Raw genomic sequence first — 24,807 nt, 5'->3', positions numbered from 1 at the left:
CCAGGATGCACGTCTGGTGGCCAAACATGGACAAAGAAGTTGAAGCAGAAGTGCGAAGATGCCAAGGATGCTGGCAAAAGAGAGCTGAACCACCATGTACGGACCTGCATCCATGGGAGTTTGCAAAGGGTCCGTGGCAGCGAATCCATCTGGATTTCGCTGGCCCAGTTGATGGGAAGCTGTACGTTGTCCTCATCGACAGTTTCTCGAAGTGGATGGAAATCGCTCCAATGAAGCACATCACATCAGAAAAGACTATCGAGTATCTCCTGAATGTGTTTGCACGGTTTGGCCTACCTCACCAAATCGTCACAGACAATGGACCGCAACTCGTGAGCAAGGAATTCGAAGGATTCTTGAAGCGGAATGGAATTCGGCATGTCCGAACCGCACCGTTCAAACCCGCAACGAACGGAGCAGCAGAGCGAGCTGTTGGCTGTCTCAAGGGCTACCTGAAGGCCACAAGTGGAAAGAAGATGAACCTGCCAAACTTTCTGATGGCGTATCGAAACACTCCACAGGCTACTACAGGAAGAACGCCCTCCGAACTGATGTTGGGACGACAGCTACGTACGAGGCTAGATCTTCTGAAGCCTGATCTGACCTCTCAAATCCAGAACAAGCAGCAAACGCAAGTCGAGCGACGTCATGGTCAGCCTCGACAGGTTGCCATCGGTGACGCGGTCCTCGCCCGAGACTACCGCGGTCGCGGAAAATGGGCGGAGGGAGAGGTGATGGATGTGGTAGGGACCAAGCACTACCTGGTTCAGGTACATGACCAGGTCTGGAAGCGCCACATCGAAAGTTGCTGAAAATCCCAATGGCGTCTCCTCGTCATCCGCGTCCGACTATGTCTGAAGACGACGACGAAGGCATCCGACGGGAAATCGTTGTTCCTGAGACGGCCCGCCCTGAGTCGCTGTCTGCAGAGCAGGAACCGTTGTCATCTCCCCCGGAAGCTCAACAAGAACCAGCACGCGAGCCGACGCCCGTGCGCGAAGGAGCTGCTGCTGAACAGGCCGCTGACTCGCCCAGACGTCCAGCGCCGCTATCAACCCGACAGCCGGCGCCGGAGCCTGAAGTGGTGCTGAGGCGCTCCACCCGGACACGGGTACCAGTGAAACGTCTCAACCTGTAGCCGAAGCTTATGTAGATGTATGTATGTGATCTGTGTGCTGGCTTCTAAAAAATGGTTTGTGTCAATTCAAAAGCTGGAGCTTAATTTAGGGGGGAGGAGTGTTGTGTATTTGCCTTGACCAAGCTGGCCGGCAGGACTTTAGCTATTGCAGTGTTTTAGAGGACGTGTCAGTTGTTGTCTTCCTTTTTCACGGGGCCTCTCTGTTGCCCATATATGGCTGGTTGTTGTCAAGGTTGTGTGTCCGACGTAGTGCGACTGACTGCGCAATACAAGCTCTAACCCAAGATAAAGTCTCAGCTATGAAGTAGCACGGACAAATCTCACGACACAACACCGCCGTTTCCCGTTAAAATGTTAATTGGTCGTTTACTCGTTATTGGTGCAAAATACCACCCCAATGAGGCACATTTTCGGAATCAGCGCATCGAGGAGGCCCTTCATACCGATTTTTAGCCAAATCGAAACTGAAAGACCCCGCCGTTTCCCGTTAATATGTTACTTGGTCGTTAACTCGTTAACGGTGTAAAATACCACCCCAAAGAGGTACATTTTCGGAATCAGCGTATCGAGAAGGCGCTGTAGGTCCACCGATTTTCAGCCAAATCGAAAGACCCCGCTGTTTCCCGTTAAAATGTTAATTGGCCGTTAACTCGTTAACGGTGCAAAATACCACCCCTGTTATTATAGTTTTGCTATCCTCGCGTTGTGTTTTGTAATCTTAAATCTTAAATAAATGTGATACTTAATAAATAAACCAGCTTAAATTGCTAAGTACTTAATAACGGTTTAAACACTCTTAACACTTCATGTTGACTCCTGTATTTTTAGTAAAAATCTTTTTTCATTTCTCGAGCAGCTCACGCTCGAGCCTCATTGATATAAAATCCTCCCAAACATCTTCCCCTCACTTTGGATTGTTCCCAATCCAACAACTACACCAGCAGGCCGCTGACATCCAGTCGGACCATCTTTGTGACTGGTCTTGTGACGATCTTGTCTCGCATCCTCACAGACGCCACTCTGACGTGACCATCGTCACCTCTCATCACTTGGTCTATGCGTCCCATCGGCCACTTTCCTCGTGGAGAAGACGGGTCGACCACCAACACCACGTCACCAGGTGCTATGTCGGGTTTCGGATCAAGCCACTTCTGTCTCCGCTGTAGCGACGGTAGATATTCTCTGAGCCATCGCCTCCAGTACTCTGTTGACAGCTGTTGTATACGTTTCCAGCGCTGCCTTACCCCCGCCTCATTGGAATCTGATGATACTGTCATCTCGATTGCTGTGTGACCCACGAGGAAGTTGGCTGGCGTGAGCGGCTGGTCATCAGTTGGGTCGTTGGATAACACCGTCAGTGGCCTTGTGTTCATCAGCGCCTCTACTTTACAGAACGCTGTCTGCAGCTCTTCATCAGAGAGGTCAGCATGCTCGAGTCTTCATCAACACTCTCTTCGCGATCTTAACCATTGCTTCACACGCTCCATTGAAGTGTGGAGCACCAGGAGGGATGAACGTCCACTTCGTGCGTGACTTCAGAAGTTCACGCTGGATCTGACTGTTGTCCAATCCGTGAAAGGACTGCTGCAGTTCCTTTGAAGCCCGTGTGAAGTTTCTTCCATTGTCAGATATGATCTCTGAGGGCTCGCCTTTTCTGGAAATGAATCTCATCAGAGCCCGAATGAAACTGGATGTATCTAGCCCGTACGTCATCTCCAGATGAACGGCTCTGACCTGGAGGCAGGTGAAGATACATAGGTACCGTTTTTGCCTGACCTTTCCACGACCTTGTTTTGTCAGGAATGGTCCTGCAAAGTCAACTGCCGTCTTGTCAAAGGCGCGGAAGCGCGTTCTCACTTGGTTGCTTTGCTTGGGCGCCATCACTTGTGTCTCGGCTGACTTTCGGAGCTTCTGACACTTTACGCACTGGTGAATGCATTTCTTGATCATCTCCCGCGCAGCAGGCACCCAGAAGCGCGTTCGTAAGCTGGCCAAGGTGTGCTCTACACCTAAGCCATGTTCAGTGTCCTCGTGCAGCTGACGAATTATCAGTCTGCTGATTGGGTGTCCCTTTGGAAGCAGAACAGGATGCTTGGCGCTGTAGCTCAAGTCGGAGCGCTGTAGCCTGCCTCCAACTCTGAGTATGCCGTCCTCGTCCATGAATGGACACAGCTTCTTCACTGAGCTTTGACGACATCTTTTGACACCGGATCCTTCACTTGTCTTCAGCTGCTTCATTTCTTCAGAAAATGACGCTTCCTGAGCTCGTTTAATCCAGAACTGTTCCGCTTCATCGACTTCAGTTGGACCTAGCCCCTCTGGTTCAGTACATCTGGCTGGGCGTTTTCTCAGTTTTTCTTTCAGTGCTTTGATGAATCGCATCACCCAGGCTGTGATTCGAATGAACCTAGTCCAGCTAGAGAACTTTTCCGGGAGGAGTCGTAACTCCGCGCTTGAGGCTGGAGCTCTTATGGCGAACGTGTATCTTTGCTCTCGTCTGACCAGTTCGGTTCTGTCAAAATCTTCATCACTGAAGTGTCTTTTTGTCAGCCATGTACGGTCTTCATCCACCAGGAACTCCGGCCCATGCCACCACAGCCTGTGACCTCGAAGCGCCTCGAGACTCAGTCCTCTTGTCGGCGCGTCGGCTGGGTTTTCCTTGCCTGGTACGTGCTGCCATTGCTCCGGCACCGTACACTCACGGATTTCTGACACTCGGTGGGCCACAAATGCTTGAAACCTAGAAACTTCGTTTCTGATCCAGCAGAGGACATCCATTGAGTCTGACCAGAAATGGACCTCACATAGCTCCTTCCCAAGAGCGCTGCACACTTTCTTGACTAGACGCAGTCCCAAGAGCGCCCCCATGAGCTCCAGTCTGGCGATCGTCTTCTTCTTTGCTCTCGGTGCCACTCTGGCACGTGCCAGGACGAGATTGGAGCACCTCTCACCCATGCTTTCGGATACGACATATACAGCAGCGGCATATGCCTGCTCAGAGGCATCACTGAAGACATGGAGCTCTTGGTCAGGTTCACCCTTGAAGCGGTGAATACATCTTGGCACAGCTATGGTCTCCAGTTCTGCGAGTTCGAAGAACCACGCGTTCCACTGTTTCTGCTGATCCTCAGGTAGGATGTCGTCCCAGTTGATCGTGCAGTCCCAGGTTTGCTGAAATAACATCTTGGCACGGAGTGTGAATGGTGCGAATAGGCATAACGGGTCGAAGATGGCAGCCATCTCCTTCAGGACAGCTCTCTTGGTCCATCTTCCTGTCACCGGCGGTCGCTTGGACACATCCAGTGATAGAATGTCGTCTTCTGTCGACCACACCACGCCGAGAGCTTTGGTTGATTCTGATCCTTTGTCTTCAATGAAGTGTTTTGAGGTGACGGCTCTGTCCTCTTCTGGTACTGTTTCCATCACTTCTTGACTGTTTGATTTCCACTTCGTCATCTTCATGCCAGCATCTTCCAGCAGCTCACTTACTTGCCTCCTTGCTCCGATGGCGGATTCCGCATCCTTAAATGATGCGATCTCGTCGTCCATGTAAACGTGCTTGCTGATTACTTCAGACGCAACAGGGTACTTCTCTGCGTTGAGTCGCGCATGCTCCTTCAGAACAAACTGCGCGACGAACGGTGCTGCAGCGTTTCCGAAGATCCATCTCTTGGCTTCAAAAACTGTTGGTTCTTCATCTTGCTTCATGTTGCGCCATAGAACGCGGTGGAACTTCTGATCTTTTGGCGCCAGCTCGACTTGAAGGAACATCTCCTTTACATCTCCGACTAAGGCGATAGGATGTTGTCTGAATCCGACTAGCGTTTCGATCAGGTCGCTGTAAAGCGATGGTCCCGGAAGGAGCTGTGAGTTGAGACTGATTCCCTCACTTTTGGCCGCTGCGTCGTACATGATTCGGATCTTGGATGACGCCTTGTCCTCTCGAATGACGGGAAAGTGTGGAAGGAACCACTCATCCTCTCCACTTTTTGATCTCTGCGCCGTGGGAGTTTTGGTCATATAACCTTTCTTCACGTACTCTTCAAGAATGTCGTTATACTTTGCAGCAAGATGAGCTCCCCGACGATGAAGAGAATTCTCCAGCTTCACCAGGCGAATCAGCGCAGATTCGTAGTTGCTTTTCAGCTGCGGCTCGTTTTCTCGCCATGGTACTGCAACTTGATATCTACTTCCTTGTTTCTTCAATGAACTTGCAGCTTTCTTCATAGCCACTTTTTCTTCAGCTGACAGAAGATTGGTCTCGGTGGTCTTGACGTCCAGCACCTCCAGATCTGTCATCGCTCTCATTGCTTGAATTTCTTCGTTTAGTGACTTATCTGTCAGGCAAGTTCTCAAGGTTCTTGCGACGTTTGTCATGCTCTTCAGCTTTTGTAGGTTAGAAGGATCTTCATTGTCTTGAACGCAGCCGAATGCTGTCCATCCAAGTGGCGTTAGGACAGCGACTGGGCTCGAACTCTTGCCGGAGACAGTCTTCAGAGGCACAAAGATGGGCATTGTCTCAGGGCTAAGACCGATCAGTAGGTCCACTTCCCTTCCAGCCATCTTTGGAAAGGGGATGTCTACCATGTGTGGCCAACGCTGCTTCACATCCTGCCAGCTCGTACATACGGAGGCTCCTTCCAGACTGGGAATGACGTGAACATCTAAGGACGTTTCAAACCTACTCTGGGTAGAGGCTATCCGGACAGCTCCTGACGTCATTTTCACATCCGTCTTGCCATTGACCGTCCCAAGCTCAAATTTGACTTCTTCTCCTTGTAGTCCGAGCTCGTCTGCAGCAGCTTTACTTATGTAACTGGCGTCAGAGCAGGGATCTAAAAGTGCGTTCAGCTTCAGAAATCGATCCTGACAGTGCACTAATACCGGGGCCGTCTGAAACGCGACTTTTCCACTTCGCTTCTCTTGTCTCTGGGCAGCGGTATTAAAACTTGCACCGGGAGCCGCGGACACCTGTGCACTGCTTGTTGGAGCACTATCTTCTTTAGCACAAGCGCGGCCCTGGACCGTTCTCGGAATGAATTCCTTGGCCTGGCTGCTGAGTGTCGGAGTCCTGTAAGACGGTCGGGCTACTTCAGCTGAGTTTCGAGAGTTTCCACCTCCACTGGCATGCAGGAGGCTATGATGAGTGCCACCACAGCCCTCAACAGCACAGCCGGGAAACTTGCGGCAGTTAGTTCCCCTGTGTTTGCCACGCAGACACCTGAAGCACAATCCTTCGGCTTTGCAGAATGCATATCTTCTAGCGACTTCCCAGCTCTGCAGCTCAGCGCAATCTTCAGTCGCGTGTTCTGCGTGACACACTGCACATTTCAGCCGACTGAAGACATGCCGGCTGGTCTGCCTTGTGGCAGCGTACGTCTTCTTTGTTCCGTGGCTACGCATTCTCGGCCTTGGCTCATCCTGCTCGCTACTGGCTGCTGTTGCTTCCTTGGCTCTTTTTTCCAGCATGACTTCTTCAGCTAGCCATTTTGAAAATGTTTCGAAGCTGTCTTGTTGACTCGTCGTGCTTAGCCACCTTTGATAGTTCTTGATGTAATGTAGGAGTGGTGAACTTTTTCAGACACAAGCATATAAAATGCTGATACTTCCGAAAGATCTCCGTCTGATCCATTTTCCTTCAGACTGGTGACGAGACTTGTCACCTTATCTGAGTACTCTTCAAGCTTCTTTGTATCGTTTTCACCTATCTTGGGGAAGTTGCGAATGCTGGCTATCTCTGCTCGCACTCGCCTGGCATGACCACCATACTTTCTTTCCAACTCTTCTCTAGCTTTCTCATAACCAGCTTTCGACAACCCATATCGTTCTACCATTTGTAGGGGCTCGCCGGTCAAACTGTTCTTGAGGTAGACCATCTTGAGCTCAGCCGACGCGTTCGAGTTGCCGACGAAAGCATCGAATACCGCCCTCCAGTCACTGTAACCCTTTCTGCCATCGAATATAGGCAGTTCTGGCGGCTTTATACCCTTGATGGACGAATCCGTCGCATCTTGGGATCGGTTCGTGTTTTCCTTGTCCTTTGCTTCATTTTCTTTTTGCGTGCTCGGCTGTTCACTCGCTTCACTGCTCGCACTTGTTTCCTCACAATACAGGTTTCCTGACAGTTTCTTGCGGATATACTTGTTTGCCATGCTGACGGAATCTTGAATGCTGGCTTCTACTCCATGAAACATGTCCCATAGTGGTCCTGATTCTACTTCACCGCTGTTCTTCTCTTCCCAGGATGGCCTCTACTACATCTAATAGCTCACTCGCCTGCTCTCCTAGCTCACCTGTTATCTTTTGGAGCTCTGAGAGTGAGGATTCTTGGTCGCAAATCAGCGAACTTAACTTGGATTCATTCATTCGAATCTCCTTCAGTATTCTTTGCTTCTTCTTCATTTTACTTTCCACAATCTGGCTCTCCATGATTTCTTCAACGGCTACGCCAGCGCTTGAATTGCCGGCTTTGCGCGATTTTCCCATATCCGGAGTCACATGCACCAGATGTTATTATAGTTTTGCTATCCTCGCGTTGTGTTTTGTAATCTTAAATCTTAAATAAATGTGATACTTAATAAATAAACCAGCTTAAATTGCTAAGTACTTAATAACGGTTTAAACACTCTTAACACTTCATGTTGACTCCTGTATTTTTAGTAAAAATATTTTTTTTCATTTCTCGAGCAGCTCACGCTCGAGCCTCATTGATATAAAATCCTCCCAAACAACCCCAAAGAGGTACATTTTCGGAATCAGCGCATCGAGGAGGCCCTGTATACCGATTTTCAGCCAAATCGAAAGACCCTGAAATATGTTGCTGTGAGGCTGATGCGTATTTGGAATTTCCGACCTCGACGAGCGTCTGTGGTAGAAAACCACCACTTTGGTAGGGGAAACTACTGCTGTCTGCTACAATTTGCACTGCATGTCAAGCTATTGTAGCGACATCTATGCATATACATTTCCGACCCCGACGAAAATCTCGCGGCGCTTCGCGCCGACCCGCGCCGCCCATTCATACTGGAGACCAAAAGAGATTATGAGTTCAGAGTTGTGACAAATACCTAAAGCAACCACTACGTATGATGTATACATTAACAGTTAACTATCAGATTGACGGCATGTGTCAACAATTATACCCTGATAGAAGACCGGAGGCTCTGGTTACCAGTGTAGAAATGAATACTTCAGACCAGGGGCGCGGGAACTACTTTCCGACTGGGGGGGGGGGGGGGCACACTTTAACCCTATTCCTGGCGGGGGGGGGGGGCCTCAGGAGCCCCCCTGAGGTTTTTTGGTTATTTCTCCCAAACGCGTTGAGCTAGGAAGCTCAAATTTTCTGACTTTTCCTAAAAGGCTTCTACGCAACATGTCTGAAAATTTTGAGTTGATCTGACCTCAGGTCAGGTCACCAGAGGCGGTTTGGTGACCCTACCTCAGAAAAGTTTGCAATCACGCCAGAGCTAGAGTTTTTGACCGATCAATTTCTTCTCTTCAGGGTTTAGTTAGGGTACCAGTATGTGCAATTTGTATATCTCGGAATTTTGATATCGGTGACCTAAGGTCAGGTCAATTTCGCGACCTCCCCATTATAAGTCAATGGGGGAAAAATCAACTCCCTGTTTTTACCACTAAAACGGGTCGGAATGGCCCCATATACCATACATGACTTCATATACGATCAACCTTCACTACCTTGAGGTCTGTTTTGCTGTTGGGCAGCTGTGAGGTCATGTGACGTCATCAAAGGTCACCAAAGGTTTTTGGCCAATAACTCCGTACAGGAACAAGATACAGACGCGTGGATGGTCTCATTGTGTTCAGCTCGTCAAGACGCATCGAATGATATACATGATGACCTCGAGGTCACGTGACCTGAGGTCAACCTTTGACCTTGACCTTTCGAGGTCAACATATATATATATCATTCGATGCGGATTGACGAGAGGATCACGATGATGGCCTTAGTTTGTTCCTATCTTGACTAATTCGAAAGTTATTCGAGAAAAACTCTCTCCATATCTAGCGCCGCCATTTTGACTTTTTCGACCCCTGTGACGTCATCTTTGACCTGACCTGAAAATGACCTTAGTAAAAATTGTAGATCTTGGCCGTGCGTATCCGATGCCGTTTACCGCTTGTCGCTATCTTGCTTCGTTCTCGAGATCTCAGGGGGGGGGGCCGAATCGGCCCCCCCGCCAGTTTCTTGTCCCGGCGGAGCCCGCCAGGAATAGGGTTAATAGAGATCAACCTAGGGTATCCCCAAATCTAGTTTTCTCACCGGTTTAAGGCCACTTATTTTTCACCCCTCGGCTTTTTCAACAAAAAAGAAAACATTTGCAAAAAAAGTGTGGTATTCCGTCTCAAAGCTGTGGGGGCACCGCCCCCACGGCCCCAGAGCCGGGGGGGGGGGCAAGCTGCCCCCACTGCCCCCCGGCTCCCGCGCCTATGCTTTAGACGCGTACCGCGTAGGAATTCAGCCCAGTATCGTTGAACAGATAGTGCATCGGCCTGAAAAAGTACGGTAACGATACCTAATTTTGGGTTTTTAGTCGGCCGATCCGTCCCCCCTGTCGAAAATCTGTGGCGACGCCCCTGGCAAGTGGCAGGTAGGACAAAAGTACGTATCGCAAATGTTCGTACAGTATATAAAGTACGCATGGACAAAATTACGTCAAGGACAAAAGTACGCATGGCAAAAGTACATACAGTATAAAGCACGAATGGATAAAAGTACGTCAAGGACAAAAGTACGTATCGAAGAAGTACGTGGTGCATTATTAAGTACGCATGGACAAAAGTACGTCAAGGACAAAAGCACATATCGTAAAAGTGCGTACAGCATAAAGTACCTACGCATGTACAAGAGTACGTCAAGGGCAAAAGTACGTATCGCAAAAGTACGTCGAGTATAAAGTACGTATGGCATAAGTAGGTACGTCAAGGACAGAAGTAGGCGTATCGCAGAGGTAGGTACGTACAGCACAAAGTACGTATACCTAGACAAAAGTACGTCAAAGAAGAAAATACGCATCGAAGAAGTACGTAAATTATAAAGTACGTATATCGCTAAGGTACGTACCCAATTGCATAGATGTCGCAATCGGTCGCAACTACAGCGAGACATGCAGTGCAAACGGTAGCAGACAGCAGTAGTTTCCCCTACCAAAGTGGTGGTTTTCTACCACAGACGCTCGTCGAGGTCGGAAATTCCAAATACGCGAGGCTGATATTCGTTGCTGCTGAATTGACAGACGTGGCCAATCAGCGTCGAGTACTGCCGAGCGCTGATTGGTGGATTTTGCGCTAACGTGTAAGTACTGCTCGCGGAACAAGAATTCGTCGACAATCCTCCACAAACGTCTGTCACCACTTTTCGTAATGCTAAACAGCCGGAGCGTACCCAAGGCTATAGAACTCCAGCGTACCTACCTACCCCCCTGGGTCTATGTCTATATGCTCCAAATATACTCGATAGAACTACCGTAGTGAAGTGCAACATGGAGGCAGGTGATGATGGTGGGATGGCGCGTGATCGACCCAATAGCTTTTTAGTGAATGTGGACGGGATAAACGGCAATTTGACTCCGGCCAGCTCGACTTCTAGTCTGAGTGAGCTGGACAATGCCAACACGGACAGTGATAACAACGAGGTGCGCCAGTGGCATCGTCCGGCCAGTGGGCGCAGTCTTGGTGTTGCTGCCCCAGACGACGACAGTGATCAGGAAATACTCGAGCTTTCAAAACTTAGGTGCAGCGGTGAGAGGACAGAAGTGGCACAGGAGCGTGTCAGCAGGCGAAACAGGTGCGCTGATTACCCGGGATTTGCGTTTGGATCTTCTATGTTCAGCTCAAACACTATGATGAAACTCAGTGTTATCAAGAATGAACTCCATAATATAATGACGGTGCAGCTGAAGAGGGTAAGTACTAAGTAGGGCTATTGAGTGATTAAGCTCTAACCGTTTCAAATACCTAGTTACGTGCAGGATCAGTAACGCTGGTGTCACTCACCATATCTAACCTAAACTAACCTGACCTAACCGTGCCTTAACCTACTACCTACCAACAGGGTTTAGTGTTTGTATATTTGTTGATGAACAGTTCGTGAACAATGTTTGTTTGTTTGTTTATTTGATAGTTAACAAATTTTGGCATTCAAGGTCACATGTTTACTAACGATTATCTGTTCATGAACAGTTCGTGAACGTTCACGAACGTTCATCAACAAGTGATCATTTCTTATATCTTTCGAGCAATTGTTATCATACGGTGCAGACATGACCGCAGGCATGTTTTGCATGTGCAAATGCACCAGTCATATCTCAAGCACATGGAATCGTGATGCATAATTATTCTTGCAACGCTGAGGCTAAAATTGTGCATTTCAGACCTTGCATGACGTTATACGTATAAGACGCCAGTAAGGTTTTTTGGTACTGTAGGAGCTTTTTGCTAATAACTTCTGATCAAATTGAGCTAGCGAGTCAGTTGAGCCATCAATTGACTCAGAAACTGACACATCAAATGATATGCAGCATGACATCCTCCATGCAGTTTTGTGACCTGAGTGGCTTTGACCTGACCTTGACCTGAGGTCAACATCCTAAAAAGACCTAACCCAAACAAAAAGTATATCATTTGACGCGCCTGGCCACGACGAGCACGATGATGCCACAATGGTGGCTCTGCCACTATTTGTGGCGAAGTTATTTACCAAAAACCAAACCACTACTTTATGACACTTGACCTGACCTCAGGGGTCACCGGTTGGTGTAAGACCTTGAAATCGGATACCAATCGCTGTGGTTCGTGATGACTCACACGCTGGCTTTTTCCGCAAGGTTCTATCTCAATTAGGAGCCAAACGGCTAAGGAGGGGTCTTATCTAACCCCTCTTTACCGTGTTCGCGAACAGTTCATGAACGTTCGCGAACTGTTCGTTGTTTCTTTACCAAAATTTGACCTATGACGTCACTTGTTCGTGAACACATTTGTTCGTGAACAGTTTGTTTATGTTTGTTTATTTGAAAAATTAAACAAACACCAAACCCTGCCTACCAACCTACGGGCTATAAGCCTACAACCTACAACCTACAACCTACAATCTACCAACCTATAACCATGAATTACAACCACCTACCATGCAGTTTATGCCAGCTATACCAATACTAGTCTATGGGTAGGTGCTCTCTTAGCAGACGACACCTTTGCTGCCATATGTAAGTCTCATGTGCGCCGCAATTGTCTTTTCACAGTTAACTTTTTAACAAAACATAGTTTTACCAGCTAACCCTAGCTACAACCTACAACCTACCACCTACTTACCTAGATATGGCAGCAAGGGTGACGTCTGGGTGAGAATACCTACCCTATGTGCTTGTGCCAGTCTGCAAAACGTGGCAGGGTTTGACAAGATCTTGTCGGGGCAGGTCAAGATCCATGGGGCGGGGCAGAAATCGGGGCAGCTTTTGAAAAGTTTGGGCAGAGTTCAGCAATTTTGGGGCAGACCGTTTACAGTTGGGGTAGACCGGGGCGGGGCACGCACCACTGACCAAAAGTAGTGAAAGTAATAAAAAAGTGCAGTATAATGGAAACCGGCCAGAAAAAGTGGTATACCCCACAAATCGCTAAAGGGCAGAAATCACAAATTATAATTACCTACTGCTATTTTTGAGCATTTCCTTTTTGCCAGGTTTATCGGGAAAGGTATTTTTACAATGAATGATCTACATTTGCTGGCACAAATTAGGCCAATTCCAATACAAATTTCATTACAAGGTCTTTCTCAGGTTCATGCCAAAAGGTGAAAACCTTTATTGTGAAAATGTGGCCAAAAAAATGTTAATTGAAGTGAGGCAATTACGTCAGCCGCTGTCAAAAGCAATCTGGCAGCCATGGTCCGAGAGTGTTCTAAGCGTCTGAGGAAGCTCTTGACGCTTCCCTGACTTATTCGAGTAACGTAAAATGGGGTGTTAAGGGACAGTGGGATGCTAAGGGGCAGTTGCGTGGGAAACACTTCGAGTCATATAAAGTCCCTTATTTGAAAAGGTTAAATAAAAGCTTGATTGTGGTAGTTGACACTGTTTTGTTCTTGACTGCAGGACATATTTTAAGACACTTACTGGTCCCATTCTGGGACGCAGCCCCCTCACCTTGGGGCGTAGCCCCTGCTGATTTGACCCGCTGCGTCCCTGCCCTGTGCCCTGTCCGGTTCCCTGACCTGTGTCCTGCTGTGTGACCTGACCTGTACCCTTCCTTCTAAAATGTCCTGGCCCATGCCCTGTAACCTTCCTTCCCTCTAAAATGTCCTGTGCCATGCCCTGTAACCTGCCGTGCCCTACTTTCTGCCCTCCTCAGTGCTCTATCCAGTCCCTTCTTCCCAAGATCACCTCGCTGCAGCACGAACATCTCAACAGGCTGCAATACGACATTTGTGCCATCACAGAGACCTGGCTCCGACCCGCCACTGCTTCTCGTCTGGTCACCTTCCCGGGCTACGTGCTGTACCGTGCCGACCGGCCTGGTGGCTCGGGCCACGGCGGGGTGGCCCTACTGATAAGAGACAACTTCACGGCTTCTGTGATCTCCCAGCCGACCCCGGACTGCCCTGACTGCCGACTTGAAACGCTGTGGCTGCGCGTGAAGCCCGACTCTGGCCAGCACTTTTCTGTGGCTGTCGCGTACCGCCCCCCGCGGCGCGCGGTGGCAGCCGTGAACGCGGACACTCACGAACTGGAGGTGCAGTTTCAGAGAGTTTTAGTGCTACATCCTGGACCAGTGTTTATAATGGGCGACCTGAACTGTAACCTGCTTGACATTTCTACTAATCCCAGCAGGGACCGCCTTTTAGAGATGCTACAGTCGTTTTCCTTGAAACAGTTCGTAACGCAACCTACTTTTATGTCTGGCTCGCTTTTAGACGTCGTGATATCAAACTCTAGTGACGATGTTCAACACGTTCGTGCCTTCAAATGTGCTTTAAGTCCCCACTATTTTATACGAGTACTTTTACAGCTATCGAAGCCTTGTAGACGATCTGTTCGCATCGAATCACGTCTTTTAAAACGAATTGACCGTTCCAGTTTTCTTAATGATCTGTGCATGGTCGACTGGTCCGGTGTTTTTGACTGTCCATCTGTCTCCGACATGTGGTCTTATGTTATCAGGCGACTGTTACCAGTGCTCGACAGAGTTGCCCCACTGAAAACCGTGTCTGTCAGGAACCCTCGCGCCCCTGCTGCGACCCCGGCGACCCTTGACCTGATGGCCCAGCGGAGGGGAGTGTTGCGACGCGAGGGGAGATCGCCGGCCTTTCGCGAGCTTGACAGGAGCGTAAGGGCGGCGATTAGGCGTGACAGCCGAGCGGATATAGAGGAGAGACTGCGAGAGCAAGGGAGCAGTGCTCTGTACCGTACCGTCCGCCCGCACGGTTCGTCGGAAGGTCATCTCAGGCTCAAAAGAAACGGTATATACCATTCGAAAGCTGACGGTGAGCTGAATCCAAAAATGTAATTTTTATCAAAATCGATCGATGGCCTTTTTTGAAAATTGCGTTTTTGTAAAAACTTAATAATATTTTATTAAACGGGCTGTCCCAGACATTCTTGAAAACATAAACATGTATTTTTTAAGTTCCAGTGAAAGCTGAACGCCAAAAAAAACAATATTTAGCGAAGCAATATTTCCAAACATTAATATGCGTCTCCCACAGCCGACAATAAGGCGCAATCACACAGCTCAGTGTCACGATGGACCAAAGTCAGCCACACAGAAGCGTGAAATGGCCCTTATCGACTCGCAGACCCGGCGCTCTCGGCCCGCCTGACCGGCCACGGAAAGAACGTTCGGCTCTCGTTCTACTAAACAAATGTCATATTTGTCAGTTTAACTGTCCACATCGCTATTAAAGTTATTCAGGATACCTGTGAAGAAAACTCATTGTTCTGTCATCTTCACATCATGCATTAATTTTCATTTGTTCATGTCTCCTTTGCTCAATCGAGCTTGGCATCATGCCCATATAAGGAAAATTGGCCGCGCTGAAATGTCAGAAGGCTGCACCGGCCTCAGCTCGGGTGGAGTGGGGGTAGCGCCTGGCGGGGCAGGGTAACCTTTGACCGGTCGCACGGCCGAGCAGCTGTCACCAGTACAGCCTCTGACAGTGAAACCCCGCTCACTTCCCCTGCGCGGGCACTGATCGCAGCTGGATGGAACAAAACATGTAAAAGAAAAATGTAAATTAAAGCATGTTGTAAATCAAGCAGAACAATGATTTTTCTTCACAGGTATCCTGAATAACTTTAATAGCGATATGGACAGTTAAACTGACAAATATGACATTTGTTTAGTAGAACGAGAGCCGAACGTTCTTTCCGTGGCCGGTCAGGCGGGCCGAGAGCGCCGGGTCTGCGAGTCGATAAGGGTCATTTCACGCTTCTGTGTGGCTGACTTTGGTCCATCGTGACACTGAGCTGTGTGATTGCGCCTTATTATCGGCTGTGAGAGACGCATATTAATGTTTGGAAATATTGCTTCGCTAAATATTGTTCTTTTGGCGTTCAGCTTTCACTGGAACTCAAAAATACATGTTTATGTTTTCAAGAATGTCCGGGACAGCCCGTTGAATAAAAGATTATTAAGTTTTTACAAAAACGCAATTTTCAAAAAAGGCCATCGATCGATTTTGATAAAAATTACATTTTTGGATTCAGCTCACCGTCAGCTTTCGAATGGTATATACCGTTTCTTTTGAGCCTGAGATGACCTTTCGACGAACCGTGCCCGCTGATCGCCAGTAAACGGAGCAGCACTGCCCCTCTCCCAGCTGTCACACCGGACGAACTGAACACTTATTTCGTGAGTGTCGGACCACGTGTCGCGGCCGACCTGTCTAGCCGCGGGGTGCCTCCCGACGTGCCATGTCGCTTGCCGCGTGTTGGTGCCTGTGGCTTTCGGGTCTCTGCCGTCACGTTGGCCGAGCTGCGGGAGGTAGTGTTCTCCATGAAGCGTTCCGGTGCGTGCGGGTCTGATGGCATCTGTATCCGTATCCTTCTCCTCAGTTTTGACGCCATCGGCCCCATCCTCCTCCACATTGTCAATACCTGTCTCACCACCAGTGACTTTCCCGATCCCTGGAAGCACTCCCTGGTTCATCCTATTTTCAAGTCAGGTGACCCGACCCTACCTTCAAACTACCGTCCTATTTCCATTATTCCTATCATGGCCAAAGCGGTTGAACGTCTGGTACAGCGACAGCTGTTTGCTTACCTGACCGACAAGTGCCTCCTCTCCCAATCCCAACATGGTTTCCGCCGCCACCATTCCACTGAAACTGCACTCCTGTCCGTCACTAACCGCATCTTTTCCAATATGGACCGTGGTCATCTCTCTTTGTTATGCCTTCTTGACCTCAGCAAGTGTTTCGATGTGATCCCTCACGACCTGCTCCTATCCAAACTTCAGCTCTATGGCATCGACCCGACCTGGTTTTCATCCTATCTTTCTGGCCATACTCAGTCTGTTAGCATATCCTCGTCTTCCGGCCCCAAGGTAGTATCCAAACCCCTCCCAAATACCATGGGAGTGTTCCAGGGATCCGCCCTTGGTCCTTTGTTGTTTACCATCTTTGCCAATGACCTCAGCCTACACGCGCCGGACGCTCATGTGACCCAGTACGCTGACGACACCCAAATCCTTCTATCCGATGTCAAACGCAACCTTCCTGACCTCATCCTACGCATGGAGTCCACCCTCTCTTCTCTTGCATCGTGGTTCCATGCACACGGCCTTAAGCTCAACGCGTCCAAAACAGAAATCCTTCTCCTAGGCACCCGGCAGAATACCCGCAACCTACCACCTGTCAGCGTGCGGGTCGGTGGGGAGACCCTGCAGGAGAGCCCCCACGTTAAAAACCTTGGTGTTATTTTCGACCGTCACCTCAGCTGGGACGTTCACGTCACTGACGTGGTTCAGAAGTGCATGGGTCTCCTGCTGGGTCTCCGCCACCTGAGGCACTTCCTCCCGCGGCACGTGATGTTCACCATTGTGCAGGGGCTGGTCATCTCGCGCGTGAGGTATTGTATCGCTGTTTATGGAAATGGTTCGGAGTTGAATGATCGGAGGCTGATGAAAGTGGTAAATTTCGCTGTTCGAATTCTGACGGGACTCAAAAAGTTCGATCATGTATCTCGCGCGCGGGATGACCTGCGCCTGCTCACGCCCAGTCAGATGTGCAGCGCGCAGACCGCAATCGCCGCCCACAAGGCCCTCTTGCATCGAGAGCCTGGCGACCTTGTCGAGCTGTTGCGCACCCATGGCGAGACACGGGATGGTGACCGGGTGACTCGACAGGACCGTCGCCTGCGTCCGCCAGCCACGCGTACGGCAGCCGGACAGCGTTCATTTGAATATCGCGCGGCGCACCTTTTAAACTCGATCCCTGAGTGTGTTGTACAACTAGGTCCGGTGGGTTTTAAAAGAGCCGCCAGACAATTTTTCCGGCGATAGAGTGATGGGGCGTTTGTCTGTGTGTGTGAGGATGTGTGTGTGTGTGACTGTATGCGAGTTTCACTTTAACCTGTCTTTTACCGTGACATTAATGACCCCTTTTACTTACCATCTGACTAAGGACACGTAATAGCCACGAATTGTCTGTGGAGTGTCTGCTGTGGTCAAATACAATACAAATACTCTGCTCCTTGCCCTGTGCCCTAAGTCGTAGCACGTGCCCTCTGCTCAACTTTGGGACGCAGTAAAAATTTGCCCTGCTTGACTGTATAACAAAATGCATGGATGAAAGAACCTGGATAGGAAACTCCTATTCCTTCAACATCACGGGTAGCGTTCCGGGCGATCGACCTGCCACCTAGCGTTCGGTAAGTATCGGGACTGGAAACTCCCGCCGTTAAGCATTACGGCCTATGGGGGACGCGGGGCGGCATGTTTTGAAACGGGTATTAGATCGCAATGCGGATTTATTATTAGGTTTAGAAGCTACTTACGACAGACGAAATTGATCAGGCTATCGAATGAGACCAAAACTATTATTGTCCGTTCCGCACAAAAGTCATACACGAGGGCCGAATACAGGCGACCTTGAAAATGAGGGCCATTTCTAGTGTTTTTTCTCTTACGCGGCGCCGGTGAACGCTTACGCGGCGCCAGTGAATGCGCGGCAGACGCGGCTCCCGCTGCCGCCGCGCGTGCCCTCGGGCACTTACCGAAGGGAACGCGATCAGCTGTTAGTTTCCAATCCAGGTTCTCCTTCTTCCATGGGCATAGTTTTTTGTGGAAATGATTTGGTTCAAAATGGTTTTGAAAATCATGCTACATTTTCACAAATGACAAAATTGAAACGTTTCCAAAAACTCTGTGTAGGTACCACAGAAACTAGTAGGTGTACAGGGAAAATGAATGCATTTGTGTATTGTCACATGTATTGCACATGTTTCCTAAATTTTTTTTTTATACAAACCCCAAGCCCACCCATTCATTCATCCTCCTCTTCCTCTTTTCTAGATAGGTACAGGTCACCGCTGAAGTAATGTGGGGTATCCGTAGTGGTTTAAGTTTGCATCTGTATCTTGGGAACCATTTATCAGATTATCATGAAACTTGGAATGTAGCCTACATGTGCCATCATCATTGCAGCTGTAAGCTCATAGTATGCCATCTACGTTTAGATCACTCCGTATTTAAAAATCGTCGGTCAGAGCCATCTGTTGATGAGATTGGTAACTAAATTCCTGATTACGCCACTGATGCCCCAACCACGTGACTCTGCAGCGAACCAATCACCGTGTTCAGAGACAGTATGAATGGCGCCAGATGCCCCTGCGTTGAGGCTAGCGCCTCTCGGTTGTGGCGTGACCGAGAGTCGGGTCGCGGAGCGAGGTCAGTGGGGTCAGCCTCGCCAACCGCCTCCGGGCTAGCGGAGCGCTGGGCAGCGCGGGTCTGTTAGGTTGGCATACCCTCTGTGGCACCGAGCGTGCTGATAGTTCTTTCTTGGAAAATGCGAAATGTGTTCGTGGCTGAACTAGTCACAATGCCGTTGACATGATCAGGGCAGGCTGCATAGCTAGCGCAGCCAATGGACGTGTGTGTCGTTTGCACACCCTGCAAGGCGGTTCTGACGAGGTCACATCTCTAACAACTCACTTGCCAGTGATGACGTCAAATGAGCTTATGACGATAAAGTGAGTCGCCTACTTTTTGCGGATTAGGAATGAGATATTTCCATACAGATACATATGATCGGCTAATAACTTATGACCGAACAAGAGTTAAAGAATGTCGATTATATTCATAGTGTTCGTGAGGTCATCACCTCAAAAGCTATCCATCTCGTCTGAGCCGGCCAGAACTACGAGTCTGTGGAAAACGGACGGCTTCGGCGCGAACCGAACCCGCAACCCCGCGATCCATTGCCTGGCGCTCAACCGCTCCGCCACGACATCTCTGGTATAATGGCCCTGTGAACAGTAGCCGCGATGCGGTGAGTGATTAAAGCAGCATGGCATGACGCCTACCGCGCTCCGGGTCAGTCGGCCGGGCCTCGGGCGAGGCCAATCACGTGACCAGTCGGCAGTGAGGGACGGGACTCCGTCCTGTAAATAAAGGGGAGGGGTCGAGGAGGGACGGGGAGGTGGTCGCCGTCCTTTGAGATGACAATAAATGTTTGGTCAACGGAAGTCGTCCTACCCGTAAAACAGTTGATTTTTTTTTAAATCGCAAAGCGGAAAAAATAAACTCATCGGCACATGGGTGGCGCAATTCCCCCAGGTTTTTCAATTATTTATTCTGATAGCTTCAGAACGTGTACGGAACGATGACCAATTGCAATCACTAAAGAAATACAATTGTGACTGCAATTACATTGCATCCTTTCATAAATATCAATAAGTATTGGCTAGCCTATAAATAGTCATATGCTTCACCGTTATTTCTTCTCTTCGTTTTTTTTTCATATGAGTGAGCGTTGAAAGAAATGTTATGCTATTCATTCACTGAACATTTTATTTTAGAAACCTAACTGAATGTCAAATTCTCCCCCCCCCCGTCCCATTAACTGGCAACGCCGTCCAGAAGGCCTCTTCCAAGTATAGGGTTATGGCTGTATCGTGCTTCGTTGTGATTTCACACGCAGCACGCGCACTGAGCTGACTGTGATTGGCGCTCACTGAGATCTGGAAGCGGCATTCTGCACGTGCGCACGTGCAAACGGGGTCCAAACTGACTTCTGCACGGCACCCTACTAACTGGTCCCCAACCGTGTACCAAATTTGAGCGCAATCGGCCCAGCCGTTCTTGAGATCTGGGAGCGCCCCCTGCACGTGCGCACGTGCAGTAGCACCCTAACCGCAACACATGGGAATGCATTGCCTGGTGGGTGCCTACCTGTATGTCAAGTTTCAGCGAAATCGCCCCAGTAATTACCGAGTTATTAAAATGGGAACAAATTTGACACCTCTTACCTATTGTTGTATTTTGCACGTGCACTGGGGGTGACCCATATGCATCGAGAGTATCCTATTTTTGGTAGAAGGGATGCTGCTACCCTACAAAAAATTACCGCAAGACAATCACCCAAGCGGCTGCTGAGATACGAGCCTCTCAAAATCACTACCTCTGCAAAACTGCTTGAACACCCTTGACTTTTCATGTGGCACGTGCCACGACGGTCATTGAGATGTATCAAAAGTAGTCAATTACGGGGTAGAAGGGATGGGGCTACCCAGCAAAAAAGACCGCAGGCCAATCGGTCCAGCGGTTGCTGAGATATAAGCCTCCCAAAAGCGTTACAGGCCGGGCCGGGCCGGACCGGGCCGGGTCGCTCATACTGAGATTTTTCCGTTATATTGAAAAGCTACCCGAGGACCAGAGTCGTCCACTTTTCCTATTTTGTATGGATGTAAGCAAATTATATCCAAGTGTCCCAAAACGAGAGGGACTTGAGGCTTGCAGGCTAGCTGTGGATGAGAGGCAAAATCCTCGCATTCCTACTGATGATGTAATGGAAATGATAAATCTTGTCTTAGAAAACAATAATTTTGGCCTGGGAAGTTCGAAGCATTTCTTACAGGTAAAAGGTGCCGCAATAGGTTCCAAACTTGGCCGGAACTATGCATGTACTTACATGGGGAGCTGGGAGCAGGAACTTCTGAACAAATGTCCGATCAAACCTGTGGTCTATTTTCGTTTTATTGACGATATTTTTGGTATATGGCAGGGTAGTAAGCAGGGTATCGAGGAGTTTCACAAAATGGCTAATGAAATCCATCGGGATGTACAGGTTGATCCCAGGTGCTCAGAAAAGGAATTGGAATTTTTAGATGTTAAAGTTGGGATAAACAATAGGAAGATCACTACTGATTTGTACACTAAACCTTGTGATTCAAAGGCTTACCTACACTATACCTCGGACCATCCCTCTCACACAAAAAGGGCTATCCCGACTGGTTTGGTCAAACGTGTCAGGAGGATATGTAGCTCCGATGAAGGCTTCAAGCGTCATGCGGGTGACCTCGTCAGGCAGCTGACTGACCGGGGCTACCCACAGGACCAAACTGAAAGGGAGGTTGCTAAGGCGGGTAAAATGAACAGGTCAAAATTATTTGAACGGAAGAATGGCACACATAAGGAAGGCGTCCCCCTAGTTGTAACCTACTCCAACTGTCTACCAAACCTCAACAGAATACTAAATTCCAAGCGACATATCCTAGAGCGCTCAAACCAGTTAGGAGACATGTTCTATATAATACTGAACGAGGCCGGTGTAAATAAATTTTCAAGACCGAGGTCCTTACTGAATTTTTGAACGAGGCCGAAGGCCGAGTTCAAAAATCAGTAAGGACTGAAGTCTTGAAAATTTATCACCGGCCGAGTTTGGTATGTATTTTACTGTATGCCAACGATAAAATAATTGTCTAGACCGAAGCTCTTAGCCGTTTTTTGAACGAGGCCATCCCAAAATGTTGACTTGGTAATTCGTTTTTGACCGTGGTCACTTTGCTTACACCAGTTATTACCACACCCCTCAGGCTAATGTATTTGAATAGGCCAGGCATACAGTAAACGGACAAACTATTTGTCTCGTATCGGAGGGGTACAAATTTAGGAGACCTCTTAGTACACAAGAAAACTCGGCGACTAACGCATGCGGGCGAAAATATTTCGGGACGGTGTGGAAAAAACTGCTGCATTTGTAGAGTGATGTTTGACGAGGACGACAAAATAGTCGGTCCTAGTAAATTGGTGTGTACATTCGATAAAACTATATGGTGCAGATCCACAAACGTTTTACGAGCGAGCGAGCGCAGCGAGCGAAGCGAAGTCTTTTCAATATAACGGAAAAATCTCAGTATGAGCGGCCCGGCCCGGCCCGGCCCGGCCCGGCCTGTAACGTTTTTGAGAGGCTTATATCTCAGCAACCGCTGGACCGATTGGCCTGCGGTCTTTTTTGCTGGGTAGCCCCATCCCTTCTACCCCGTAATTGACTACTTTTGATACATCTCAGTGACCGTCATGGCACGTGCCACATGAAAAGTCAAGGGTGTTCAAGCAGTTTATCAGAGGTAGTGATTTTGAGAGGCTCGTATCTCAGCAGCCGCTTGGGTGATTGTCTTGCGGTAATTTTTATAGGGTAGCTGCATCTCTTCTACCAAAGGTCGAATACTCTTGATCTATGTGAGTGACCCCCACTGCACGTGCAAAATACAAGAAGAAGAGGTGCCAAATTTGTTCCCATTTCAGTAACTCGGTAATTACTGGGGCGATTTCGCTGAAACTTGGCATACAGGTAGGCACCCACCAGGCAATGCATTCCCATGTGTTGCGGCTGGGGTGCTACTGCACGTGCGCACGTGCAGGGGGCGTTTCCATATCTCGAGAACGGCTGGGCCGATTGCGCTCAAATTTGGTACACGGTTAGGGACCGGTTAGAAGGGTGCCGTGCAATAGTCATTTTGGGCCCCGTTTGCACGTGCGCACGTGCAGAATGCCGCTTCCAGATCTCAGGAACGGCTGGGCCGATCGCGCTCAAATTTGGCACACCGCTAGCGACCGGTTAGAAGGGTGCTTTGCACAAGCCCGTTGGAAGTACCCTCTCGGCTTTCCGCACGTGCAGGGCTCACTATCTCGCTCGCTCGTTCTTCGCCCAAAAGGCGTTTTACTGGTTTATGGCATATGGTGTTGTGTCTGTCGGTTGGTAGTCTATGTAGGTGAAACGGGGGGAACTCTATCAACGGTCGCTAAACCATCTGTCGAGTGTGCGGTGGAGGAGGCAGGGGATGGAGGTAGCAAGTCATTTTAGTGGGGAAGGACATTTGGTGGAGGATATAAGGATTATAGGTCTGGAGAAAGTATATAAAAATTGGTTAACGTACAGAAGGGCAAGGGAGCATCGCTGGATGGACCTGTTGGGCACCTACCAACGCTTGGGGGGGGGGGGACTTATAGGGACAGTATCACCATTTTGATGAAATTTGACATTGCATAGGCCCCACCTTTCAGGTCCGGGAACTGAAGACCGATCCTCGAAGCTCCACACCGTTATCCCGCTATCGCCGCTCAAAGTACGAAAGGTGTACTACACTTTGAATCGTGCTTCATTATCTTCACTGTTTAAATGTTTGCGCCGTTTTGAATTGACCGCCAGTAATAAAACTTTTACCCTGGTCATTTCATCAAATTTTATAAAGCCAAAACGTTTTTCGCACTTATTCATCACCGTTAAATTCATTAAATAGTCGTAGGCAATTTCCGCTGTTTCCTTCGGATTCTAGCGGCTCAACAAAGGAATTCCTTCAGCTTGAAGGAATTCCTTCAGCTTGTCACGTGATATCTTCTGGGCAATACCTAATGCTGCCTTTCCCTAACGACAACTCAATCAGAAGAGCGGCCGCGTAAGCGTAGCGTCAATAATGTATTGTCTGCGCCAGTTCTGTAGTAATTTCGCAGGCTTCCAAAGTGGCGGCCATGCTTGTAGTGGTGGTTCGCTCATGAAAATGACTCGCTCATGAAAAAACATTTTTCACCAAGTTCGGTCCTCAAACTATGTTTTTCTGATTCACAAAAATAAGAAATGCTACTAAAAAAAATCAGCTCCATACATTGATTTTTTTTTCGATGATACTGTCCCTTTAATAAAAACATGCCTGTTGAGCGGTACAGCATCTGACAGGGGCAGGACTGCTACTGCCTTCTGTCGGGAGGTGCTGGAGGCAGTGGGCTGCAGCGTGGTATTTTAACCTTCGCCCTATTGGGGGGGGGGGGCATATGTTACCACCCTGTCGCGTTTTTTGCGTGTGAATAAAAAACCGCGGCGCGTAGCGCCGCGCCGCTTGGGGTAGCTTTTGGTACATCAATTTTGGACAATGTGTGAAATTTTCGACCCCAGGTCATGTCAGGTCAGGTCACCAGGTCAAGTTAACTGACCAAGCCTAAAAAAGTTTGCAATCACGTCCAGCCTGCAGTGTTTGTCGGAAAGGTTTTAATCTTGGTGGATTGCATGCTGTTATTGGCGCCTACAATTTTTATATCTCGGATTTTTATATCCGTGACCTAAGGTCAGGTCAGTGGCGTGACCTTACCATTGTAAGTCAATGGAGAAAAATGAAAATGCCTCTAGATCCGTGTGTACGCATAGGAACAGTCCAAATATTTCA

General features: G+C 48.8%; 2 protein-coding genes across 2 annotated transcripts in view; one reads left to right on the top strand and one right to left on the bottom strand.

The window, feature by feature from the left end:
* Positions 1-2,070: 2,070 nt before the first annotated feature.
* Positions 2,071-5,437, bottom strand: LOC122385394. The gene is made up of 2 exons (XM_043373637.1): positions 3,943-5,437; positions 2,071-2,447 (listed from the first exon to the last, which is right to left on the bottom strand). The coding sequence occupies exons 1-2, from the start codon at positions 5,435-5,437 to the stop codon at positions 2,071-2,073; spliced, it is 1,872 nt and encodes a 623-aa protein (XP_043229572.1).
* A 5,113-nt stretch (positions 5,438-10,550) lies between these two features.
* The window catches only part of LOC122385393, a 63,289-nt gene continuing 49,032 nt past the window's right edge, over positions 10,551-24,807 (top strand). Inside the window, exon 1 of the mRNA XM_043373636.1 lies at positions 10,551-11,064. Within this exon, the coding sequence (XP_043229571.1) occupies positions 10,642-11,064 (423 nt within the window). The 5' untranslated portion in view covers positions 10,551-10,641. The remainder of the gene's footprint in view (positions 11,065-24,807) is intronic.

The sequence above is a fragment of the Amphibalanus amphitrite genome, unplaced genomic scaffold (genome assembly GCF_019059575.1).
Source record: "Amphibalanus amphitrite isolate SeventyFive unplaced genomic scaffold, NRLGWU_Aamphi_draft 000217F_arrow, whole genome shotgun sequence".
Classification (NCBI taxonomy): Eukaryota; Metazoa; Arthropoda; class Thecostraca; order Balanomorpha; family Balanidae; genus Amphibalanus; species Amphibalanus amphitrite.
This window is presented reverse-complemented; position numbering and strand designations above follow the sequence as displayed.

Excerpts from the sequence above, each read along its gene's own strand:
- LOC122385394 (XM_043373637.1), bottom strand. The coding sequence starts at position 5,437 with ATGACAGATCTGGAGGTGCTGGACGTCAAGACCACCGAGACCAATCTT. Across the intron at positions 2,448-3,942 it reads CGCTCTTGGGAAGGAGCTAT|CCAACTTCCTCGTGGGTCAC; the intron begins GTGAGGTCCATT and ends CGCTCACGCCAG.